Below are 26226 nucleotides of genomic sequence, written 5' to 3'. Positions count from 1 at the left end.
GGTAGCTTATGCCTTTAATCCCAGCACTCAGCAGGCAGAGGGAGGCAGATCTCTGTAAATTCGAGGCCAGCCTGGTCTACAAGAGCTAGTTCCAGGAAGGCTCAAAAGCTATAGAGAAACCCTGTCTCGAAAAACCAAAAAAAAAAAAAAAAAAGAATAGTTAAAAGATGAACAATTTCCAACAGAGGTTATTATCATTTATCCCATGATATAAAAGTGCTTGCCATAAGCAACAGAAGCCAGAAGTCCTGCCAGCCATGGGATGCTCATTCGTGGACAGAACTCTCAATAAGGAACTACAGCTTAAAAGACCTTAAAGGACCTTCGCCAGTCGACTTCTTCTAGGCACTTGTAGGTTCTAAAATTGTAAAATTGCAAATTTACCTTTTTTGCTGATGCTGATATTTGTTATTTCACTTGGAAGCCACAACCCAGGGGACACTCTGCTCTGCCTGGGACTCCCTCCATCTTGAACTCTAGCTGACTAGGGCTTTCATAGTAAGATTTTTTTTTAATTCTTAGATTTATTTGTTTATTTATATTTTATGTGTAGGGGTATCTTGTTTGCATGTATTTCTGTGTACCATGTGTGTACTTGGTGCCCATAAAGGTCAGAAGGCAGCAATGGATCCTCTGGAATTGGAATTGCAGACGGATGTGGGCCACCATGTCGGTGCTGTGAAAGGAACCCAGGTTCACTGGAAGAGCAATTGCTCTTGACCATTCAGTCATCTCTCCAGCAGCCCATGTCAACCTCTACTAGATGTTTTGTGTATTCAATGTGAGGACCTTTTACTGTCTATCACCTATCAACTTATCTGTCACTTACTATTTATTCTTTTTACTTTGGCTTGCTATATACCTAACTCAATCATTCACAACCCAATGTATGGCAATTGTAGATCATTCTCCAGACTATACAGAATATACCTTACAAGGTGTCCGCCTAGATCAGTGGTTCTCAACCTGTGGGTCCTTTCGGGGCCTAACAATGTTTTCACAGCGGTGATAGCCTGCATATCAGATGTTTACATTACAATTCATAACCTAGGGCCTTAATCATGCTAGGCAAGTGAATATTGTGTGTCTGTGTGTTTCTTGAGAAGGGTTTCTCTGTATAACCCTGGCTGTCCTAGAACTCACTCTGTAGACTAGGCTGGACTAAAACTCAGAGATCCACCTGCCTCTGCCTCACAAGTGCTAGGCCCAGCTGTGAGTGCACTTTTAAAGACTTTTAGGAATATGTTTTGTGATAATAGTAATTTACTTTTGATCTGATCTGAATGGTATTTGATAAGCAGTAATTAAGATATGACATAGATAACATTTAAAATACCTTGTCATTCTCTGCAACAATATGCCTAAAGATTTTACAGACAGCCTAAGTTCCTTCATCTCTTCACTAAGTAGAAAACAGTTAGTTAGCATGATGCCTAGATGGATCATAAATGGGCCAAGAAGCCAGGCAGCAGTGGTGCACGCCTTTAATCCCAGCACTTGGGAGGCAGAGGCAGCCAGGTCTCTGTGAGTTAGAGGCCAGCCTGGTTTACAGAGAGAGTTCCAGAACGGGCTCCAAACTGACACAGAGAAACCCTGTCTTGAAAAACCAAGATAGATAGATGGATGGATGGGCCAAGAAAATATCCTTTCCACCTCAACAGTACAGCAGGATGTCTGCGACAACACAATATTGACACCATTCACCATTTCCGAGCAACAGCGAATGAAGTTCAGGAACAGACACTGACAGGAATATAAAGTAACAGAGCCACACAAAAGACAGACTTGAAATCCACAACACCAGAAAGAACGGATGCTTCTTTCTCTTTGCCTCCTCCACTCCCAACTACCTTAAAGCAATTGGAAACTAGATATGCTTAAATACATTAAAAGCTTAAATCCTAACCACTTTTTCCTAACACTAGAGGAATCTCAAAAGGAGGGCCTGTGAGACCGCTCAGCAGAGAAGGGCACTTGCCTAACTACCAAAGTTCAATCCCCAGAACCCACATGGTGGAAGGAGAGAACAAACTCCCGTAAATTGTGCTCAGATTTACATACACACAAATAAACAAATGTAAGAAATAAATTTTAAAAGTAAGGTTTAGGCTAGATGGTAGCAGCAAACACCTTTAATACCAGCACTCACTAGGCAGAGGCAGGTAGATCTCCAGGTTTGAGGACAGCCGGAGCTACACACAGAGAAATCCTGTTTTGAAAGAAAAAAAAAGAAGGGAAAAAAAAGAAAGAAAATAAGGTTTAAAAGGATTTCTCTACCAAATACCAGCCATTAAAATAAATGAAATCCACTCGGGAGGCAGAGGCAGGCGGATCTCTGGGAGTTCGAGACCAGCCTGGTCTACAAGAGCTAGTTCCAGGACAGGCTCCAAAACCACAGAGAAATCCTGTCTCGAAAAACCAAAAAAAAAACCTGAAATCCTACAATCAATTGAGTATAACTATACTTCAAACATTAAAATTTGAAAACATGTATACATGGGCTGAGAACCTCACTTGAGTGCTTGCCTAGCAAGCACCGAGTCTTAGGTTTAATAGCAAGCACAGCATAAACTAAGAAGGTGGCATAAACCAATAATCCCAGCTCTCAGGCAGGACAACTGGAGAGTCAAAAGTTCAAGGCAGGCAGCCTAGCAAATTTAATACTTTATTTCAAATGAAAAAGGAAGGAGAGAGGAGAGGGGAGGACAAAAGGAGAGCTTGTTGTTTGGTTGCTTGATGTTTTTTGAGACAGGGTTTCTCTGTGTAGCACTGGCTGTTCTAAGATTCCCTCTGTAAACCAGAAGGGCTCCGACTCAGATATCGGCCTGCCTCTGCCTCCCAAGGGCTGGGATTACAGCTGGGCGGTGGTGATGCACACCTTTAATCCCAGCACTCGGGAGGCAGAGGCAGGTGGATCTCTGTGAGTTTGAGGTCAGTCTGGTCTACAGAATGAGTTTCAGGTCAGGCTTCAAGGCTACACAGAGAAACCCTATTTCAAGAAAAAAAAAAAAAGTGCCATCACACCGGCTACAGTTTGTTTTCTTAATAGCAGCTAGCCTAAATTTTGGTGGTAACCTTCTCCTACTTGGAGACTTAACCGAGGGCCTCATATATGTCAGGCAAATGTGCTACCACTAAGCTATATACCCTAACCATTTTAAAATTTTCATTTGCTATCCTCCTGCTTCAGACTCCTGAGTAATGGAATACAGATGTGTGCCATTAGCATGATTGGTATCACTCTTTTAGGTGGGGAAAAGTATCTCCCTCAAAAACTAAAGCTAGCTTGCTCGCTCGCGCGCGCTCTCTCTCTCTCTCCCTTTGGTTTTTCGAGACAGGATTTCTCTGTATAGCTTTGGAGCCTGTCCTGGAGCTAGCTCTTGTAAACCAGGCTGGCCTCGAACTCACAGAGATTCACCTGCCTCTGCTTCCCACGTGTTGGGATTAAAGGCGTGCGGCACCACTGAAAGCTTTCTCTTATATCAAGTTTCTTCCTATGATCAGAAAACTCATACGTAGTTCTCTGGTTTGCTTTCATTATTAAATGACGTACTTTTCTAACAAATTTTAAACTTCTGCATATTCCTAAATAACGCTGTTAAAGTTTAATACAAATGTCCTAAGAGTGCCACTGGATCTTACAGGTGTATGGTGTTTCTATTTGGACAGTTTATACACTAATGCTATATAATTGGTTCCTATACTCAACACTAAATCCAAAACACATACCTCTTTCTTAAAAACACATTAAAAAAAAAAAAGTACCAGATTTTTACAAAATACAATTAAGGTTTCAGCAGCTCACGTCTCCGTATTTTGCCCCAAATGTATCAGCATCAATCATACTTTAAATAATGCCTTCCTTTACTATCAGAGAACTTGATGCAAAATACAGATTAAGATATCATAAATAAAATCTAAAAATCAAAACTGAAATCCAAAAAGCACACTATGCTTAGCTAAGCTTGCTTCCAAATTCTGACTACAGAGTTGTCAAAAACAAAACAAAAAACAAAACAAAAACTACAGCTACATGAGTAAATAGTCCATCATCATTGTCATGCACCCCCTCTCCTGTCTGAGGCCCACCCTGCCCAGAGTGGCTTAGAACTCTCTAGGTAGACCAGGTTTGCATGGAACTCACAACAATGCTCCTGCCTTAATTCTTCCAAGTCCTGGAGTTACAGACATGAGCCACCACAGCAGGCTTCTCAAAGAACATTATAACCATAGTAAAAATGTGCAGACTTGGGGCTGGAGAGCATAAGAACATAGGACCCAAGCTCAGGTCTCAGCACCTAGTAGGGCAACTCAAAGCACCTGTAACTCAAGCTCTAGGATTTCGGACTCCCGCTGTCTAGGTTCCAAGAGCACACCCTACCCCAAGTTAAAACAAAACAAAAACACTTGTTTTTTTTAATGTGTGTGTGCACTTTTCTCCTTTGGAGTGTATCACAGTGACCTATAGAGGCTACTCCAAAGGTAATGTGGCTTAGAATAACGGGCCGCAAATCAGCAATGGCAAACATTAACTAATGAGCTTTTAAACCACTACAAGTCCTCTGTAGCCTTCTTTTTAATTTTAGTTACCATGACTGAGAGCAGGAATCCCAGCTATAGTATAGTCTTCATGTCAGCAAAGGCGCTGTATTTGTTGTCTGTTTTGCTTTCTTTTACCCGCAAAAACTAAAACCTAACAATCCCTCGGGAGTCTTGGATACGCGGGGATATAGTTTGCTGTCTTATATACCTGCTCTTGTTCATAAAATACCATATAACTATGGAATAGCTAACAAGGGCGAAAATTAAGACTTTTAGGGTAACAACTGCCTAAACTAAAGGTTCCTCCCTGGTTAAGTACCGCTCACTGAGTACTCGCTCCTATTAACTTGCAGTTGGGAGTCAATTTTTGTAGAAATATTGCGACTACCGGGAGTTAGTCCAACGCAAGGCACAAGAATGGCAAACGGTAAAAGCAAAAGAAAAAAATTTAAATTAAAAAAAAAACGCTATCTTAAACTGCTTTGTCTTTTTTCTCCCTTGTGCTGGAGACGGAACCCAGATCTTTATGAATGTACCTAGCGCTCTACTACCGAGCTACTCAAGCAACTCAGCGCTCTCTCTTAATGCCCATGCACAGTAGCAGGGAAGGCAGCAAGTGAAAAAAAAAAAAAAAATCCAGAAACCTGACCTTGTCCACAAGTCGCCTAATTCTGCACTCCTCCTTCCCCCTAGTGTCCCCGCGAGCCTGTTCCCGCAGTCCCAAGTGCTCAGTCGGCCTGTTCCAACATCTGCCTGGCAGTCAGAGACTGACAGGCGACCAGAGGGTCCGACAGGAGGTGGCCCGAGAAACGCCGAGGCCCAAGTGGAAAGGACTCGGGGAGGCGAAGGCGAGAACCGTGACAGCGGAAGAGTCGGGCGTTAGGGTCCAAGGCCTGCGAGGAGCACCGAGGGGACAGGGCAGAGCCCTGGGAAGGGATGAGCTGAGGGGCTGGCAGGCTTCGAAGGGGGCACCCGGGCTGCGGGGCCGGGCAGGGCGCGGACTCACGTTCTCCCACTAGCAGGATCCGCACGTCTTTCTTCATGTTGGAGGCTCGCAGGGGCCGCACTCGGCCCGCACGCATGGAGCGCACGCCTCACGCCGGGAGCGCCCAGCTCGTGGCGCCGCTCTCCCCGCGCTACCGCAATCTCCTGCCAGCCTCTCAGGCCCCTGCGCCCGATCCCCGGCCGCCCGGACTCGCCACACCGCCTCCTCGGCTGCCGCTCCGCTCTGGAGCCGGGACAAACCAGCTCCGCCTCCTCCGGCTCCGCGGACGCGGGCGGTGGCGCGGACGACGGCGTGCGGCGAGGGACATGCGCTTTCGCAACGCGAACGCTCTCATGGCTGGAACTATCGCCCTCGCGGGCAGACAGACGGTAGCGCAAAACCCGGATTGCGACGGACACTGCCAGAGATGTAGGTGGCAGATCCCGTAGTCGGATCCCACCGTTTTTTTTGTTGTTTGTTTTTTAATTTAACTAGTTAATGTTTATTTATTTATTCAATGTATGCAAGTGCTCTGTATATACATCTTTATGCCAGAAGAGGGCATCAGAGTCTACTACAGGTGGTTGTGAGCCACCATGTAGTTGCCTAGAATTGAACTCCGGACCTCTGGAAGAGCAGCCAGTGCTCCTGAACCTCCTTCACCATCTCTCCAGCAGCAGATGCCACTGTTTTACAGAATAAGAAGCTCCTTGTCCAGGGTCACACAACGGGAGCTTCGTCGTGACTCAGAGCATGGAACCTTCTCACTAAACAATAAGGTCCTGGAGGGCAAGCGACCTGCCTGCCCATCTGGTTTTCAGAATGATTTATTGAACAAGTGACTGGCTCCCAGGGTGTGTATACTCCCCAGAGCACATCACCCTATTTGTTTGTTGTTTTTCAAAATGTATTATTTTGTGTATTTGAGTATGATGTGTGCGTTTGAGTGGGTATGGGAGCTCAGAGGACAGCCCTCATGAGTTGATTCTTAGCCAGTGTGATTACACATGCCTTTAGCTCCAGCACTGGAGAACAGAGGCAGGGGGATCTCTATGAGAGATCTGGTCTACATAGTTAAGTTCCAGGACAGCCAGGGCTATGAAAAGTGACCTATCTCAAACTTCCACTTTGGATTCCAGGGGTCAAAACTCAAATCATCAGGCTTGAACAGAAAACACTTTTCCCGCTACCATATCACCGCCCAATTAATTACATTTTTAAAAGTAGAACATGATAGTTCATGCCTATATTTCCAGCTTATGGGAGGCTGAAGCAGAAGGATTGCCATGAGTTTGGGACCAGCCTGGACTATAGAATGAGACCTAAACAGGCATGGTGTTATGCACCTGAAAAAGCAGAGGCAGGAGGATTGAGCAATCAAAGATATCATCTACACAGAGAAATTTCATGCCAGTCGAGCTGCAAGGGACTTCATCTCAAAACAACACACACACCAAAAATTATACATACATTATACATATGTGAAACTAATTTAAAGAGATTCAAATGTGTATGTGATCTCTGTAAGTCTTGTGGTGTACAGCAGTTCAGAGATGCTGAGCAGTTTCCTGGATTTCAATCCAGATTCCTCCACCCACTAGAAACACAGTCCTGAATAAGGCCACTGACTTCCCTGAGCCTATTCCTCCTTAGGTGGCATGGCACTCATAGTGATGGCCTTCCTCCTAGGTGGCTGTAAAGAAAAAATTCTGTTTTGCCATGTCCAGCATTCATGACAAGACCAGGATGGACTCTACTGATCTCGGCAGCATCAGGATCATAAAAGTCCACAAACGGGGGCTGGAGAGATGGCTCAGTGGTTAAGAGCATTGCCTGCTCTTCCAAAGGTCCGGAGTTCAATTCCCAGCAACCACATGGTGGCTCACAACCATCTGTAATGAGGTCTGGTGCCCTCTTCTGGACTTCAGGCATACACGCAGAAAGAATATTGTATACATAATAAATAAATAAATAAATAAATAAAGTCAACAAAGGGTTCTTCCTGAGCTTGAAGGCAAATACATTATCTTCCCTACCATTATTTGTCACCATTATTTGTCTGATTTTATATAAATATATAGAGATATGTAAAGATAGATGTATGGATATAGATATGTATAGAGAAGGAAATCCTTTCTAAAAATTGTTTGGGAAGGCAGAAGGAGTGATATACACTATCCCACCAGCACTCAAGAGTTGAAGCAGGATGGTGAGTTGGAAGCCAACTTGGGCTACTCAGTGAGACCCTGTCTCAAACAAACAACAAAACCCCACTCGGATGGGAAGGACACACCTCTTACGAACAGGGAAAAGTCCCTAGGAGGGTGGCTGTAAAGTTCTCAGGGCTCTATGCCTGTTTCCTCTCTACCAAATGAAGATTTCACACCCTTCCTTGCAGAATTGTTTGGAGCAATCTTATGAAGTAATATAGAGATGCTCTGCTGTTTCCTGATGGAGTCACATTTAAATATACTCACTGTAAAATAAAATAAATCTAACCTGCCAAGCGCCATATTTTAATACACAATTGTGTATCTTCCCAATCATGGAGCCGAGAGAGACGCTGCTGCAGCCCTGAAAAACACCAAAAATTCAAATTTTTGAAGTACAAGTCCACTCACTATGTTATCACTAGGATACCATAATAACACTTTATCTTAGCCAAAACAGAAACAATTGACACTATTATAGTTTTTTGTTGGTGTTGTTGTTGTTTTTTGTATAGTTGTGAGTGGTGGTACATGCCTTTAATCCCAGTATTCAGGAGGCAGACAGATCTTTTTATTTTGAGGTCCTCCTAGGCTACACAGTGAGTTCAATGACAGTCAGAGATATAAAAAGAGAACTTGTCTCAAAACAAAACAAACATAAAAAAAGAAAGAAAAATTTAAGACATATCAAAGTAAGTTGGAGACCGTGTGCTTTCCCCCACACCCACAGGGTTTCTCTGTACAACTCTGACCTTCCTAGAAGTTGCTCTGTAGATCAGACTGGCCTCAGACTCAGAGATTCAGAGATTCACCTGCCTCTGCCTTCTGAGTGCTGGTATTAAAGGGATGCGCCACCACTGTCCGGCACATCCAAAACTTTTCTTTGAGAGAAGAAAAGTTACACAACTAACAGTTCATTAATCACAAGAAGGACAAACACGTTAGGTGACTGCCATCTCTAGCAACATTTCAGAGAGGGTCAGGCCTTAGGAGTTTTCTGCACCACTGTGGTTGCTAGCAAGCAAGGTTAATTTTAATTCTGCAGACCTTGACGGTACTGTAGATGTGTGCTGGCTAAAAGTTTTTACATGCTGTAATCAAGGGAAAATGTGGCCGGGCGATGGTGGCGCACGCCTTTAATCCCAGCACTCGGGAGGCAGAGGCAGGCAGATCTCTGTGAGTTCGAGACCAGCCTGGTCTACAAGAGCTAGTGCCAGGACAGGTTCCAAAGCCACAGAGAAACCCTGTCTCGAAAAATAAAAAAAAAAAAAAATCAAGGGAAAATGTCTGCTAGGCACGGATCTAGGGAGAAAAGTTTACTTGGGAGGACATTGTAGATGTTGTTATGAAGAAGCACTTTGGTGGTTTTTTTTTTTTTCTTTTTCTGAGACCGGGTTTCGGGCTTTTTGGGGCCTGTCCTAGAACTCTCTCAGTAGATCAGGCTGGCCTTGAACTCACAGAGATCTGCCTGCCTCTGCCTCCAGAGTGTTGGAATTAAAGGTGTGTACCACCACTGCCAGGCTTGTTTGTTTTCTTGAAAAAGCACTTTGTAAATAACACTTACTTTAAAATCCAAGCAGAAGGGCTGGAGAAATGGCTCAGCATTTAAGAGCACTGACTGTTCTTCCAGAGACCCAGGTTCCCAAAACTCACAGCTGCCTATAACTCCAGTTTCAGGGAATCTGGTGGCCTCTTCTGGCCTCTGAAGGCACTCAGCATGCACGCACAACACAGACATGCATGCAAGCAAAACAACCCATCTGCATAGAATAAATAAAACAGTCCAAGCAGAATGTGGTATAATCACAGCACTCAAGAGGCTGAAACTGGAGTTTAAGATCAGCCTGGGCGTCATTCAAACAAACAAAAAAGTCTAGAACTGGGCTGGAGAGATGGCTCAGCAGTTAAGAGCATTGCCTGCTCTTCCAAGGATCCTGAGTTCAATTCCCAGCAACCACATGGTGGCTCACAACCATCTGTAATGAGGTCTGGTGCCCTCTACTGGCCTGGAACTAGCTCTTGTAGACCAGGCTGGCCTTGAACTCACAGAGATCCGCCTGCCTTTGCCTCCCAAGTGCTGGGATTAAAGGCGTGCGCCACCGCCGCCCGGCCAGAAAGAATATTGCATAATAAATAAATAAATAAATAAATAATCTAGAACTATAAGAGGCGACACCAAGCAATTTTATCATTTCATCTGACAATATTTATTTATGCACGAGTACAAACCAAGACCAGCACTTTGTTAAAGAAGGGAGAAGGGAAGCTGACACATTGGGGTTTTTATCACCTGAAGAGTTCCTCCATCCCCCACCCCCATTCTTGAACCCCCATGGCTTGCCTTGAGCCGTATGTCCTTCTCATGATGTTAACATGCCCAGCAGAGGTCACTCAGACTTTCTCCTAAAGACAGTATGGCTCATGGTTAAGTGCAGGGAATTCGGATTTGCCCTGCTTGGTTCTGAGCATCAACTCCACCAAGTACTTGCTGGGCATCATTAGTCAAATTATTTAGCCTCTCTGTTGCCTCCCATGCCAAACAAAAGTAACAATAGGACACACTACATGAGATTGCTATGAAAATTAATTATCCTAAATAGTGAGAAATCCCTAATACTGCCTGGTACATGGTAAATGATAATTAAACACTGAATATAAAATACATTCTGAGTGAAGAAACTATTTTTGTTTTGTTTTTAAGACAGGGTCTATGTAGTCCTGGCAGTCCTGGAACTCAATATATAGACTAGGCCGGCCTTGAACTCTGAGTTCGGCCTGCCTCTTCCCTCACCTTCCAGGGCCATGGGCCACCACACCTCTCAGTCTGAGGATCAAGCCCCATGATAAAAATACACAGCAGAGGAACCCTGTATTGGAAAACAGAAAGAAGAAAAACCACACACCAACAAAACACAAAGTAGAAGTCATCCCCGGCAGAGAAACCTACTGTGGGGACATCACAGATTTATTAGAGGTGTTGAAAGGATTGGGTGAAGCCAAGAGGACACGTTGGCAGCCAGGAGGCAGCGATGGAATTTTACTCCAGTGTGCTAACGGGGCACTTTTCTTTCACAAGACAACCTTTATGCCACTGCCCTAGAGAGACCATTGAGTAGTCAGAGCAAAGTGCCTCCCTCTGCCTAGAGATAAGATGATCTATCTTTTGTGCCTATCAAAGGGAGAACTTGCAACACAACCTCTTGAGTCCCAGGAGGGTGGAGCGACAAGGGCTTCATCTAGGATTCTCAAGTTCCTCACTGGCCTGAGCAAGAGGCCAAATAAAACTTGGGTTGGCTTCAGTCCCACCCTTCAGAACCATCTATCATGGGCTCTCAAACTAAACCCAAAGAAGTATTGTTGGAGTCTAGCGTCCAAACACCGAGGAGGAGTCGCCCCCAGAGACCACCTCACACACCACAGCCGATGCAAGAGCATGAGGATTTTATTAATTCTGTCATGACAGGGTCCCCCAGCATTCGGGAAGCCGAGGGACCCCGAATAGATGGCACAGTCTACTTTTAAAGGGGCCACAGAAGCAAGGGGGGTTGTTCTTTGACTATTTTGATTGGCTTATTCGAAAGGGCTATTATCAATAATTGCCTGGAGAGCTGTTGCCAGATCAGGTGAGGTAAGAGGTCATTTTGACCCCGTTTCCCAGGGGACTGAATCAAAACATACGTATATGGGTAATTGTTCAGAACTGAGTACGTGCGAGTGTAGCTGTTAGGTCCTTGGTTCCCAGGGGAGGAGGGGAAGCACTATGGCATGGAGGCTGAGAGGATTCAGAATTGTCAAAATGGCTTCAGAATTGTCTTAAAGTCTTACAGTATCTATCATCTATTTGCTTTGCCTTCACTTTTTCTCTCCCCTTCTCAGTGCTGGGGATGGACACAGAGCTTTGTACGTTCAAAATGTTCTACCACTGAGTTAGAGCCCTACCTCCTTTGTCACTTTCCTATTTAGGAAGCAGAGCTTCACCACATTGCCCAGGCTGGCCCTGAACTCACAATGTAACCTAAATGGGTGCAATCCTCCTGCCTCAGCCTCTCAAGTAGCCAGGATTGTGGTCCTGTGCCACCAGGAGTCAACAGCCCCCCTTCTTCACTGCTGTTCTGTAAGAAGGCTTTACTGCTTTTCCTACCATGCCTGTTTTCATGGAGCAAAAAAGTTCAGTGCTTTGGTGTCTTTCAGCAAAGACGATCTTGATTCAGTGTTCAAGCATCCACGCCCTCTACGTGGCCCTGAGAAGCGAAGCCCCTTAAAGGAATCTATGTCTGCAGAGACCGATTGGCTGATTAGAATTTTGGCACTGTGGAGAGATTGGAATTTTGCAGGTCCAGAGGCTCCTGGAACAGCCATTCCTTGCCCCCTCATCCCATCCCATGGGAACTAATATCTTGTGATAATAGATAAAAGCCTTTTAGAATCTATTGGTTTACAGGCAACTAGCTTCTACCAATCCAAAAGCTAAGAATATCATCAGACAGCATCCTGACCCATAGACTATTTCCCCATCTCTTTATACCTGCGTCGCCTATGTTCCCACCAATGTATTTTAAACTTACCTTGATTTATGACTTTCTCTTTCATGAAACTGCTTCCATATTGGAACATGTAGTATTTGGGTAACCTAAATCTCTGTTCCCAGGCTATGATCATTCAAAATGACTCCAGAATAAACGCTTATTCCCCTTAAGATGAAAATGGTGGTTTTAGGTACCAAGGGTCAGTCCCTAGAGGACAAAGTCTCTGCTAGGTTTGGCTTGAAGGTAAATCACTCAGCACAATCGTTAGTTAACTATGTAGGGAGAGACTTTTTGTTTTGTCTTTTTTTTCTAGACAGAATTTTCTGTGTAGCCCTGACTATCCTGGATCTCACTCTGTAGAACAGGTTGGCCTTGAACTCACAGAGCTCCAAGAGCCTCTCCTCCCAAGTGCTGGGATTAAAGGTGTGTGTCACTATTCCGGATGGGAAAACTTTTCAGACCTCCTCTATTGATTGAGACACATCCAGTTTGTTTGTTTTTTTCTGAGTTTTCTCAAGCTCCTTCAAGTACAGTGGCAAACAAGTGCTCTTGATTAAGAGATAATCGATATCGAGAAGCTATCCGACCACCTTCCCCACGAATGGCCTAAGATCCCTTAGAAGGCAGTGAAGGCACAGACTATGAATTCTGCATTTCTTCTCCAACACATCCTAGCTGTTCAGCACTAGGTAAATAGCATAATGTGTCTGAAATGCATAAACCTCATCTATAAAACAAAGCTATCTCACGGGCTCTCTTTGAGAAGGAAACAACGCTGGCAAAGAATTCATCATATTGCTTGACGTGGAGTGTGGGCTCCCATGCCACAGCCAACAGCTCATTCTGAACTCTGACTTCATTTGCTGACTTCACTGTCTTCCTAAGGGCAAAGTGGTTAGCTTACCCACAACACTAGAAATCCGAAAAAGCAAAGCAAATGAGTATAAATTTTAATCACCTTAGACACATTAAAATTTTTTGTTAACTTAGATGTACCAACCAATGATTCTCAAAACTATGTAGGTCAAAAGACATTTATGAAAAAAAAACAATGGATAGTAATTTGATATTTTTTGTTTATTCCTGAGAAGAAATCATTAAAATTAAATATACCCCAAGACAGTAATGAGAAAAAGATATATATGTGTATTTGTGTATGTATGTATGTATGCATGCATATACACATATACAAACATATATATTTAGCTGTCACTCACTATAGACAGAGTTGGTTCCAGGGCTTCCTCACGTAGCAAAATTGGAGGATTCTCAAGTCCTTCATAGATTCATGATGTTTACATGGAACCTAATCACACCTTCTTGCATTCACTTACAACACTTTGGATTATATAATTTCTTTCAGGTGATACCACGTAGGAAATAATGACAAGAAGTTCACAGATGGTCAGTACAGTAATGATTTATTCTAAATGTTTTTTGTCATTGTTTTTTGAGACAAAGTTTCTCTGTGTGGCAGTCCTGGCTGTCCTAGAACTTGCTCTGTAGACCTGCCTGCCTCTACCTGCTGGGATTAAAGGTCTGCTCCATCATGCCTGGCTGTTTTCTAAGTATTTTTCATCCATGGTTGAGTTACTATGGAGATTTCAAGAGAACCTGATAAGAAATATTGAAGAAGCCAGGCAGTGGTGCCACACACCTTTAATCCCATTGCTCAAGAGGTAGAGACAGGTGGATCTCTTAGAGTTCTGAGGCCAGCCTGGTCTACAGAGTGAGTTCCAGAACAGTCAGGGCTACATATAGAGACCCTGTCTCAAATAAACAAACAAAAACTCCCAAAACAAAAAACAAAACAAATTTTAAAAAATTTCAAGGTGACTGCACTGGGTAACAGCCATCATTAAGTTCAAATCCACCATCAAGTCCTGGTTCTGGTAACAAGAAAGGCTGAGAACAGAACTTAGGGCTTTGTGTGTGCAGAGTAAAGGCTCTACCACTAAGCTACACCGCAGCCTGTGTGTTATTTTAAAGCACTAATTCATGGAACTATTATTACACAGCAATTGCTAAGTAATATATAGCACTTTTTTTTTGTGTGTCCTTAATGGTCTGCTTCCAATATCACTCTGAAAACAAACGGAACTCAGCACAGCTGTAATACTCATGATTTCGGTTTACTACACTGAAAGGCCACAGAACAACAGGAACAATAGCTAAGGCACACAAGGTAGGGTCCAGGAAGCCTCCCTCTCGCAAGTCACTGGACAGTGCTCTGTCCTCCCAATAGTGGTACTTGGGGACTTATCTAGTGTATGCTAGCTAGTGGTGTTTAACCAGCTGTGCTGTGGGTCTGGGCTTTTAATTAGGGATGGATCAGTCGTGTAAGCATGACTCGTTGACCACAGGGTGACTGAACCAACAGTCAGACCCAGATGAGTCCTAAGTGACAGAATTGTCCAAAGTCCCACTTATTAGTCAAACTAGCCTTAGAGGTCACCTTCAGGAGACAGGCCAGGCCAGCTCTTTCTCTTAAATGCCCAAGGTTCAAAGAGCACAAACCCGTTTAGTTAATCTTATCCCACACAAAAATGAAAAACTTCAAAAGTGGGTGGAGCCATACCATGTAGTCCAAGCTAGCCTTGATTTTGCTGACCAGGTTAGCCTCAAACTTGCAGTGATCCTCCTGCCTCTGTTTCCCATGTGCTAGAGTTACAGACATGTACTTCCATATCCAGTTTCCTCAAGTTTCCTAGCTCTAGTTGCCTCTAAACAGAGACTAGGAAGCCCGTGTTCTAACCCCAGGGGAAGCTTCATGAGTTTACCTGCTTTATTTCCAGGTAGTTTCCAGGACTTAACCCATACAGCCAGAAGGCAGGATGCAGAGGGGAGGAGGCAGAGACCTCACACTCATACAGAAGCTTCTCCTGAGCAGAGACTGAGTAGAAGGCCAGCTTCCCCAGCTCAAGGTCCAGCCACACGCCCACCACCCCAGGACGGCCCAAGTGAAGGTCGGTTTTCTTCACCATAGCCCAAGCAGAGAACTGGCCAGGCCCTTTCCACTCTATGCACCAAGAGTCCATAGTCCTTCCCAGCATCTGATCCCGCTTCATGCCCCACGAAGCCACCCCAACAGCCCAGTGGTTGCAGTTCCTAGTGTCCACTTCCCAGTAGTTCTGGCCAGAAGAGAGGGCCTGGGAACATAAGACTTGGCTAATTAAAAATCTCTCCGGACTCCAAGAATAGGGCTGTGGACAACGCGACACAGTCACTGTCCGGCAACTGTTGGAAACCTCCAGGTTACAGGAGAGGCTCCTCAGGTCAAAGGTTGGACTGATGGCCCCTGGGAAGACATGAACCACAAGAACATGACAGTCAGTTATTTTTCCATTTGTACGTATGGGTATTTTGCCAGCATGTATGTCTGTGCAGCACACGCATGCAGTGCCCACAAAGTCAAGAAGAGTGTATTAGATCCTCTGGGACTAGCGTTTCAGACCATTATGAGACACCAACTTGGGGCTAGGAATCAAACCTGGGTCCTCTGAAGAGCAGCCACTGCTCTTAACCACGAGCCATCTGTCCAGTCATGGATACTTAGTTTTTTTTTTTTTTTTTTTTTTTTTTTCCGGTTTTTCGAGACAGGGTTTCTCTGTAGCTTTGGTGCCCGTCCCGGAACTCGCTCTTGTAGACCAGGCTGGCCTCGAACTCCCAGAGATCCACCTGCCTCTGCCTCCCGAGTGCTGGGATTAAAGGCATGTGCCACCACCGACCGGCAGGATACTTAGTTTTTGACCATCCATGCATGCTGGAAGTCATTTCCTGACTAGCAAGAAGTAACATTTTATCTTGTGGGGTAGCGTTTAGGTTAAATTGATACATGAACTTGTAGAAAGCTCTACATAACGGTCATGTTGTATAATCAATACCCTGTTCCTGCTTTTATTGTTTTTTTTTTTTGGGGGGGGGGGTCCAGATAGGGTTTCTCTGTACCTTTGGAGCCTGTCCTGGAACTGACTCTTGTAGACCAGGCTGGCCTCAAACTCACAGAGATCCGCCTGCTTCTGCCTCACAAGTGCTGGGATTAAAGGCGTGCGCCACCGCCGCCCGGCTGCTTTTATTGTTTTTACCTCCCATCCGGAAGCTATCTCTGAATCCCATGCAGTACAAGGTCATTCTTAGTTTTTTCAACACCTGTACTTTGTGAGTATGATAGCTATCTATGCCCACATCTATGTGTTATTCATTTATATGTAATATCTCCTTCCTTCCTCCCTCCCTTCTTGTCTGTCTAGTGCTGAGAATCAGACCCAGGGTCTTGCACATACTAAACAAATACTCTACTACTGAATCGCACTCCCAGCCCCTATTGTTAAGTGCTAATATCTGAATATCATGTCTTCTCTACTCCAGGTACTTCTTTCTCTCCCTCCCTCCCGAGCTCTCCTGTAGCCATAAGCCAACTCTACCATGTTATGACCACTGCAAAGATAAGAGAACAGAGGCCCTAAGAGGTGACTTGTCTAGGCCTGCACAGCTGTCTATACAGGTGCTGCAGACAAACTCAGGACTCCAGGGTGCATGCACTCTTAAAGATCAACTAGCCTGAGACAACATATATGTAAGAGGGGAAATAAGCAGGCAGTTGTAACTGGTGACATCAGCATGGATGAGTTCAGCATCTAAGTGTTCAAGGACCTAGATGAGCCTGGAATTTGGGATTCTCAAATCCTCTTTGTCTTTACATTAAGCTCTCCATATAGAGCAACCTCGCCTAGAAGGAAAAAAAATCTAAGAGTAGCCGGGCGGTGGTGGCGCACACCTTTAATCCCAGCACTCGGGAGGCAGAGGCAGGTGGATCTCTGTGAGTTCGAGACCAGCCTGGTCTACAGAGCTAGTTCCAGGACAGGCTCCAAAACCACAGAGAAACCCTGTCTCGAAAAACCAAAAAAAAAAAAAAAAAATCTAAGAGTATAAAAATCAAAGGTTAGGTCCCACAGCAAGGAGGTGGGCACAGCACATTCTTGAATCCTACTGCTTATAAGGTTTTTTTTGTTTGTTTGTTTGTTTTTCAGATTGAATCTCATGTAGCCCAGGCTGGCCTCAAACTATGTAGCTAAGGATATGTTTGAAACTGAGCCACCTGCTTCTTTCTCCCAAGTTCTAGGACTACACGGATATACATCACACCAGGTTTATACAGTGCCAGGGACTGAATCCGGGGTTTCTGTGCATGCTAGGAAAGTACTCTGTCTACTGAGATATTTGGTTGTTTTGTTTTGTTTTTCAAGACAGGGTGCACCGGGCGGTGATGGTGCACGCCTTTAATCCCAGCACTCGGGAGGCAGAGGCAGGTGGATCTCTGTGAGTTCGAGGTCAGCCTGGTCTACAAGAGCTAGTTCCAGGACAGGCTCCAAAACCACAGAGAAACCCTGTCTCGAAAAACCAAAAAAAAAAAAAGACAGGGTTTCTAGCTCTGTAGACCAGGCTGGTCTCAAACTCATAGATATCCACCTGCCTTTGCCTCCTGAGTGCTGGCAGTAAAGGCGTGCACCACCACAGCCTGGCTGATCTACTGAGTTATATCCTCCTAGTCCGACAGTAAGTGTGTTGATCTGGTTGATCTACTGAGTATATCCTAATCCTAGTAAAGTGTACTGAAGTGGACCTCATACTTACGTAGGGCAAACTGAGAAGCTTTTCTGGGTACAGGACATCTTTGAACAGGCGGCAGACATAAGGAAGAAGATGGCATTTCTAGGAATTAAAAGAATAATTGGGAGGAGGAAGGCCCATTAGCAAAAGGCAAACTGAAGGTATTCAACTGTCATGATATAGGAACAGGCCTGCATTCTTTCTCATTAGTGTATTCTGGGTGTTTAGGTTATGCCAGACACCACATTCAGACCAAGTATATCTAGCCCCAAGTTATCACTGTGGGACTTTTTTTTTAAACTGTTTCGCCCACAAGCCACAAACTCCTTGCTAGCAGAGATCTTATTCATCTCTGTATTCTAAGTATTAAGATCCCTAAAACCCCATAGACAGAAAGTGTTTTGTGCATATTTATCAGATAAATTAATACAGTTCCAGGGGATTACAGCCCCTCATATCCAGAATACTCACAACCTCCTGTCAAAGCCCTAAACCATCATGGTATAAGCTGGTAACCTGGGCTGATGTAAGGTTCATGTCCACTGCTGACACCTCCAACTCCCTCTCCATGTTCCAAAGTTTAATTATTAACGTAAGCAATTATATATGCTAGACTACAATGGCCATGGGAAAGTGGGAAGAGAGAAAGGGAGGGAGCCCTTTCCTGGGCAACATAAAAAGACCTCATCTCAAAAATGAGAACAGGGGCTGGCGAGGGGCTGGAGAGATGGCTCTGCAGCTGAGAGCACTGTTGCTCTGACTGAAGACCTTGGTTTGGTCCCCAGCACCCACATGCTCACAACCATCCCTAACTCCAGCCCCAGGGACCCTGACACTCTCACCCTCTTCTGACCTTTGAGGGCACGAGACATGCACAGGGTGCACAGACATACATGCAGGCAAACACCCACACAAAGGAACTAGAACTAAAACAGTGATAGCAGGGACCAGAGATGGCTCAATGGGCAAAGGCACCTGTTGCCAAGCCCAACAGCCTGAGCTGATTCCCAGATTACACGAGGGGTAAGGAGAGAACAATTTCTGCAAGTTGTCGCCTGACTTCCCTCCACATGGGAGCTATGGCAGGCACATGCCCACCACCACCACCATATATGTAAGTAAAAATGAAAACAAAAAGTCCAAATCAACCTATCTGCAAACTCCTCTGGCAAACAGCAAAGATGAGCCACATGCTGGGATCCAGGGTCACAAGTCTTAAAAATGGGAGTTTTGCTTTACTCAGGGCCTATGCTACAGAAAAATCCCTTATGTCCACATCCCAAACTGTCCACAGCCATGACCATACCTCAGACTATTCCTACTCAACTTACACCGCCACAGAAAAAAGCAGACATGTTCTAGGTCCTGTCCCCAAAGGACAAAGCCAGGGGCACTTGGTCATTCTATCCTCATGTGAGATGTCCTTCTGTATATGTGTTGTTTTTACTGGATGATGAATAAAGCTGTTTCAGCCAATGGCTTAGCAGAGTAAAGTCAGGCGGGAAATCCGAACATAGATATATATAGAGAGAGTAGGCAGAGTAAAGAAGACACCATGTAGCCACCGATACCAGTAAGCCACAGGCGATAGATTAATACAAATGGGTCGATTTAAGATGTAAGAGCTACCTAGGAATATGTCTGAGCTATTGGTCAAGCAGTGTTGTAATTAATATAGTTCTGTGATTATTCAGATCTGGGCAGCGGAGAAACGAAAGCACAGTCTCCGTTTCCAGCACCCAACTCTCTTGGTCAAGTTCAGCTCCATCCGCTCACCAGGAACTTGTTCTCCAGGAGCTTCTTTCCATGTGACTCCGCCTTGCAGTTTTTCTTGAATTTCTTCTAAGTTGTGGAGAATCTCTCGAATTTTCCTCTCGGATGCACTGGACGCTACTGCCTTTGGAGAACTCAAGGAATGTTCCTTCTCAGAGGAAGAAGCCTATTGATCAATGAGGAAACAAGTAAATAAAAGCCAACTATGGAACTCATCAAATACACTCAAGAGCCAGGCCTTCCATCCACAGTTTTGTTTCATTTAAGTCTAAACAGGCTTTTAAAAACAAAATTAGGGGGCTGGAGAGATGGCTCAGAGGTTGAGAACATTGCTTGCTCTTCCAAAGGTCCTGAGTTCAATTCCCAGCAACCACATGGTGGCTCACAACCATCTGTAATGGGGTCTGGTGTCCTCTTCTGGCCTGCAGGCATACACACAGACAGAATATTGTATACATAATAAATAAATAATTTTTTTTTTTGGGGGGGGTTTTCGAGACAGGGTTTCTCTGTGGTTTTGGAGCCTGTCCTGGAACTAGCTCTTGTAGACCAGGCTGGTCTCGAACTCATAGAGATCCGCCTGCCTCTGCCTCCCGAGTGCTGGGATTAAAGGCGTGCGCCACCACCGCCCGGCTATAAATAAAAATTTAAAAAAAAAAAACAAAATTAGGGGTTGGAGAGATGGCTCAATGATTAAGAACAATGGCTGATCTTCTAGAACCTAGGTTTAGCTCCCAGGGCCCACATGGCCACCTCCATAGGCACCAGGCATGCCTATGGGCACAGACATACATGCAGATAAAACACCATACACACAAAAACAAATAATATTCCCTAGCAGAATGCAATGAGTCATGTTTATAACTCAAGCACTTAAGATTCCTGCATAAATATTTTTTTAAAAAAGTCCCGAAGGGCCAGGCGGTGGTGGCGCACGCCTTTAATCCCAGCACTCGGGAGGCAGAGACAGGTGGATCTCTGTGAGTTCGAGGCCAGCCTGGTCTACAAGAGAGCTAGTTCCAGGACAGGAACCAAAAGCTACAGAGAAACCCTGTCTCGAAAAAAAAAAAAAAAAGTCCTGAAGGGGGCTAGAGAGATGGATCAGTGGTTAAGAGCATTGCCTGCTCTTCCAAAGGTCCTGAGTTCAATTCTCAGCAACCACATGGTGGCTCACAACCATCTGTAAAGAGGTCTGGCGCCCTCTTCTGGCCTGTAGGCAGAGTACTGAGAATACTGTATACATAATAAATAAATAAATCTTTAAAAATAAATAAATAAATAAATAAAAATTAAAAAAACTAAAAAGTCCTGAAGCAAGAAGACTGCTATGAGTTCAAGGTTAACCTAGGCTACAAAGTAAAACTCTGTCTCAAAACAAAAATCATGATAGTGGAGCATTTTTTTCACAATGTTTTATCAAGACAGGGTTTCTCTGTGTAGCTCTGGCTATCCTAGAACTAGCTCTGTAGACCAGGCTGGCCTCAAACTCACAGAGATCTGCCTGCTTCTACCTCCTAAGTGCTAGGATTAAAATCATGCACCATCACCACCACCCAGAACATTTATTTCTTTTTATTTTATGTTTATGAATGCTTTGCCTATCTATTTGTATATATGTATCACATGATGTGGGATTCCCCTCTATATGCTATGAATATGTTTTATTACCACTGGTTAACAAAGAAGCTGCTTTGGCCTATGGCAGGGAAGAATACAGGTAGGCGGGAAACTAAACTCAATACAGGGAGAAAGAAGGCGGAGTCAGGCAGACACCATGTAGCTGCCCAAGAAGCAAGAGGTAAGAAGCCACAACAAGATCCCATCACTAAAGGAGAAAGGGCATTAGCAAGACTGGTAAAGGTGCTTGCTGCACAAGCCTGGTGATGCCTTGAGTTAAATCCCTGGGACCTACAGTGAAAGATGAGAACAGACTCCTGAAAGGTATGCTCTGGCCTACCCTACACACACACGCTCTCGCTTGCACACCGACACCCTCCCCTATACACACTCTCTCCCATACACACACATGCTCTTTTTCCATACAATTATTCTATTGTTTTTAAGAAGTCACTGAATGGGGCCAGGCAGTGGGCAGTGGTTGGCCTTTAATCCCAGCACTTGGGAGGCAGAGGCAGGTGGACTTCTGTGAGTTCAAGGCCAGCCTGGTCTACAGAGCCCAGTTCCTGGACAGCTATGGCTCTAACTTAGAGAAACCCTGCCTCAAAACAACAACAAACAAACAGGGTCACTGAGTGGGGCTGGAGAGTGGCAGTTAAGGACACATGTTGCTCTTGCTGAGGACCTGAGTTCAGTTCCCAGCACCCACATGATGACTCATACTCATCTGTAACTTTGATTCCAGGGGATTCAACATCCTCTCCGACTTCCACAGGCACCAGACATTCCCATGGTGTGTGTGTGTGTGTGTGTGTGTGTGTGTGTGTTAATGCAGGCAAAACACATATAAAATAAGATAAATACATCTTTAAAAAAATTTAAAGGCCACTGAAGAGAAGGACTTTCAAATCTGTGGAATTTGCCAAGAAATCGTTGGTGATTTTAGAGAGGGCTGATTGAGTGGAGTGGGAAGGACAGATTCCAGCCCACTTGAAGCTTTCATTAACTCATGTCTATCATGTCAGATTTCTTTCTTTTTTTTTTTTTTTGGTTTTTCGAGACAGGGTTTCTCTGTGGTTTTGGAGCCTGTCCTGGAACTAGCTCTTGTAGACCAGGCTGGTCTCGAACTCACAGAGATCTGCCTGCCTCTGCCTCCCGAGTGTTGGGATTAAAGTAAAGGCGTGTGTCACCACCGCCCGGCCTCATGTCAGATTTCTAATCACCCATATTTGGCAGTAAAGAAAATAGTAAAGCCGGGTGGTGGTGGCACACGCCTTTAATCCCAGCACTCAGGAGGCAGAGGCAGAAGAATCTTTGTGAGTTTGAGGCTAGCCTGGTCGACAAGAGCTAGTTCCAGGACAGGCTCCAAAGTTACTGAGAAACTCTGTCTCAATAAACCAAAAAAAAAAAAAAAAAGAAAGAAAGAAAGAAAGAAAAAGAAATAGTAAAGCGTGAGACCTGTTGCATTCCATGATTCCATGTCTCAGACTGCTCTAGCTGGAAGCGGTCCTTCACTCTGGCCCTTCCTTTCCTACCTGAACCTACCATGCCCAGGATGCCTAGTTCATTGTCCGGTTCGGATCCCGACAGAGGATTTTGCGTTGGAAGGCTCTTGACAACATCCACGAGCTGTCGCACCAGTTCTGTCAGCTTCTGGATGACTTCTTCCGTGGTGCTTTTCTGTACTGTCACCTTTAAAAGAGCAAAACGGGGTTTCTGATTCCCAAAAACTGGACCCAGGACCACCAGTCAATAAAGGGAGCTATACATGCCACGGCAGCAGCATGAAAGAAACATTCAGAGTGATGGCAAAGACTAGAGAGTCAAGAAACAAATCTTCAGATGTACCGTAAGATAAATTTTTGCAAGAATGCCAAGACTGCTTAAAGGTGCAAACAGTCTTTTCAGCAAATACTACTAGAAATGTGTATCTGTATACCAATGAATGAGGCTAGATTCTTTGGTATGATTTTGAAACAGGGTCTCTCTACACAGTCCTGGCTGTCTTGGAGCTTTGTATGTAGACCAGGCTGGCCCGAAACTCATAGAGATCTGGCTGTCTCTGCTTCCTGAGTACTGGGATTAAAGGAATGTGCCACCATGCCCTGCTTGAAGTTAGATGCTTACCTAACACTATATAGAAAATTAAATGAGGAGGCTAGGGGAAAGTGCATGCCTGGTACATCTGAGGCCCTCAGATCAGTCCCCAACTTAGTAAAATTGTAAGAGTAAAATTGAAAATAGGAACTCAGTTGTAAGATAATGTACATTGTAGCCGTAGTTATAATAGTCGAATGTAGAAGTAATTCAAATGTTCATTGCTGGATAAATTGATTAGAAAGTGATATAGCCACACAAATGATAAGACAGTCACCTAAAGTAAGGATGTGCTGATACATGCTACAACATGAATCAGCCCAGAAAATATTATTGGGATGAAAGAAATTAGACACAAGGGGACATGGAATAGCCCCATTTATATGAAACATGTAGAATAGGTAAATTCAGAGACATAAAATAGATTGTTGTGGATACTATTTCAATTAGGTAAACATGTGTTACATTTGTTTATGCTGCATAATATTTATTTTAACTGTATAAAGATGTGTTACATTTGTTTATGCTGCATAATATTTATTTTAACTGTATAAAGATGTGTTACATTTGTTTATGCTGCATAATATTTATTTTAACTGTATAAAGATGTGTTACATTTGTTTATGCTGCAGAATATTTATTTTAACTGTATAAAGATGTGTTACATTTGTTTCTGCTGCATTTGTTTAACAATGTAAGGATGTGTTTAATTATGTAAACATGTGTTGCATTTGTTTCATCTTGCCTGCCTAAGGCACCTGGTTGGTCTAATAAGGAGCTGAATGGGCAAGATCTAGGCAAGAAAGGAAATGCAGGGCTGGCAGGCAGAGAGAGAGCGAGCTACCCACCAACTGACCCCCAAGGCAAGAACCAAGAAGCCAAGCAGCCAACTAAACAAGAGAAGCAGCGAACGTAAGATAAAAAGAAGAAAAGTAAAAAGCACTGAGGCAAAAGGTAGAAAAAGAAAAACAGGCCAGGCAGTGGTGGTCCACGTCTTTAATCCCAACACCTGAGAGGCAGAGGTAGGCAGATCTCTGTGAGTTCGAGGCCAGCCTGGTTTACAAAGCGAATTCTAGGATAGCAACATCCAGGACTCTTACACTGAGAAACCCTATCTCGAAAAACCAAAAATAAAAAGCTAAAAAGGCTCCGTGTCATGATTTGAGAGCTGATTGGTCACTCAAAAGAAAAAGCCTGGTACAATGAGACGTGTGCGGAGGCTGGAGGAATCAGATGTTATTGCTTAGTGGGTACAGAGGTTCTATTTGTGGTGATGAAATCACTTTGGAAATAGCGGTGATAGAAGCACAGTATTGGAGAGGTGACAAATGCCATCGAACTGTACACTAAAAAAGTTGTGCAAATCGTTGGACGGTCATGGTGGCATATGCCTTTAATGCCAGCTCTTGAAAAGCGGAGGCAAGCAGAGCTCTGAGTTCAAGTGCTCCACACCTGTAATGGCAGACTTGGAAAGGCAAGGCAGGCACAAGTCATCACTCACTTCAGGTTCAAGGCCAGCGTGGTCTACACTAGTTAGGGCCTGTCTCAATAAATAAGTAGAATTAAATAGTGTTAAAGTGGCAAATTTTATGGTGAGTATATATAATATATATACACATATATAATAAAATGTAAATATATTCTACCACACTAAAAATTTTCAGACACCACAGAAAAGCTGGCGAAAAAAAAATTGGTAATATGGAAGGGTGCACGACACCTCGGTGGGATGGGATTTAGAATAACTATTACTTTTTTTTTTTTTTTTTTTTTTTGGTTTTTCGAGACAGGGTTTCTCTGTGGTTTTGGAGCCTGTCCTGGAACTAGCTCTTGTAGACCAGGCTAGTCTCGAACTCACAGAGATCCGCCTGCCTCTGCCTCCCAAGTGCTGGGATTAAAGGCGTGCGCCACCACCGCCCGGCTAGAATAACTATTACTTATGAGATTTTTAACTATTGTTTGTGACCAGACCTTACTACGTAGATCTGGATGGTGTGGGGCATGTCCCTGTTTTCTGCCTCTCAAATCCTGGGATTACAGGCGTGCATTCTCCACGCCGGACTTTTCACCTTCTTTATACAACTCTGAACTTTTCAAAGATTACACTGATTAAATCACATAGCGGAAGAAGAGATCGGGAAGGCAGGAGAGGCCCAAGAGGGCGCACGCGGACTGCCAGAGCGGTGCGGGCTTCCTACCGGCGGCGGCGCGGGGCGACGCGGCGGAACGGGCATGGGCGCGGGCGCGGGCGCGGTTTCGGGGCCAGGCTCGAGCTCGAGCGCCGCTTGGCGGTACTTGTCCGCCAGGTCCTGCAGCAGCGGGTTCTTGCGCAGCTTGGGCTTCGCCTCTGGGGCCTCCCGGCAGGTAGGGCAGGCCCAGGGGCGGCCACCCACGCCGGCGCGCTGCTTGACCCACAAGTCATCGAGGCACCGGTAGCAGAAGCTGTGGCCGCAGGGCAGCGTGGTGGGCAAGTCCAGCAACTCTCGGCAGATAATACAGCTCAGGTCCTCCTCGCTCAGCCACACAGGGACTGCACCGCCTAGGTCAAGGGCCGCCATACTGGGCGATGGCCAGGATGCCCAGTAAGGTTCCGCCCCGCCCCGCCCACTTCCCCAGATTAGCCCCGCCCACTTCCCCAGCTTCGCCCCGCCCAGCCGCTCGCAGTGTTTCCAGCTTCTAAAAGCGCTGGCTGTCCTCCAGCCTGTAAAGTCATTTCTCTCAATCTTCTGGCTCATCTATCCATCAACATGCAACCCCAACAACTTAAGCTATGAAGAGGGTTCACTTCAGGAACTCATTTTAGGGTTGCGCCTACTCGGTGTCGTATTTCATTTTCTTTCTTTTTTTTTTTTATTAATTAATTTAT

At 44.7% G+C, this 26226-nt stretch overlaps 2 protein-coding genes across 8 annotated transcripts in view; both read right to left on the bottom strand.

Annotated features, from left to right (window-relative positions):
- The window catches only part of Rhot1 (ras homolog family member T1), a 74684-nt gene extending 68890 nt beyond the window's left edge, over nt 1–5794 (bottom strand). For all 7 annotated transcript variants that reach the window (XM_057774616.1, XM_057774619.1, XM_057774622.1 and 4 more), the window contains exon 1: nt 5549–5794. In XM_057774616.1, the coding sequence (XP_057630599.1) occupies nt 5549–5624 (76 nt within the window). In that variant the 5' untranslated portion in view covers nt 5625–5794. The remainder of the gene's footprint in view (nt 1–5548) is intronic.
- Nucleotides 5795–13406: 7612 nt separating this feature from the next.
- Rnf135 (ring finger protein 135) lies at nt 13407–25924 on the bottom strand. The gene is made up of 5 exons (XM_057775419.1): nt 25559–25924; nt 22809–22955; nt 19650–19812; nt 17898–17975; nt 13407–15561 (listed from the first exon to the last, which is right to left on the bottom strand). Exons 1-5 carry the CDS (start codon nt 25916–25918, stop codon nt 15032–15034), a joined length of 1278 nt encoding a protein of 425 aa, XP_057631402.1. The 5' UTR covers nt 25919–25924; the 3' UTR covers nt 13407–15031.
- Between the last annotated feature and the right edge of the window lie 302 nt (nt 25925–26226).

The sequence above is a fragment of the Chionomys nivalis genome, chromosome 7, assembly GCF_950005125.1.
Source record: "Chionomys nivalis chromosome 7, mChiNiv1.1, whole genome shotgun sequence".
Lineage (NCBI taxonomy): Eukaryota > Metazoa > Chordata > Mammalia > Rodentia > Cricetidae > Chionomys > Chionomys nivalis.
This window is presented reverse-complemented; position numbering and strand designations above follow the sequence as displayed.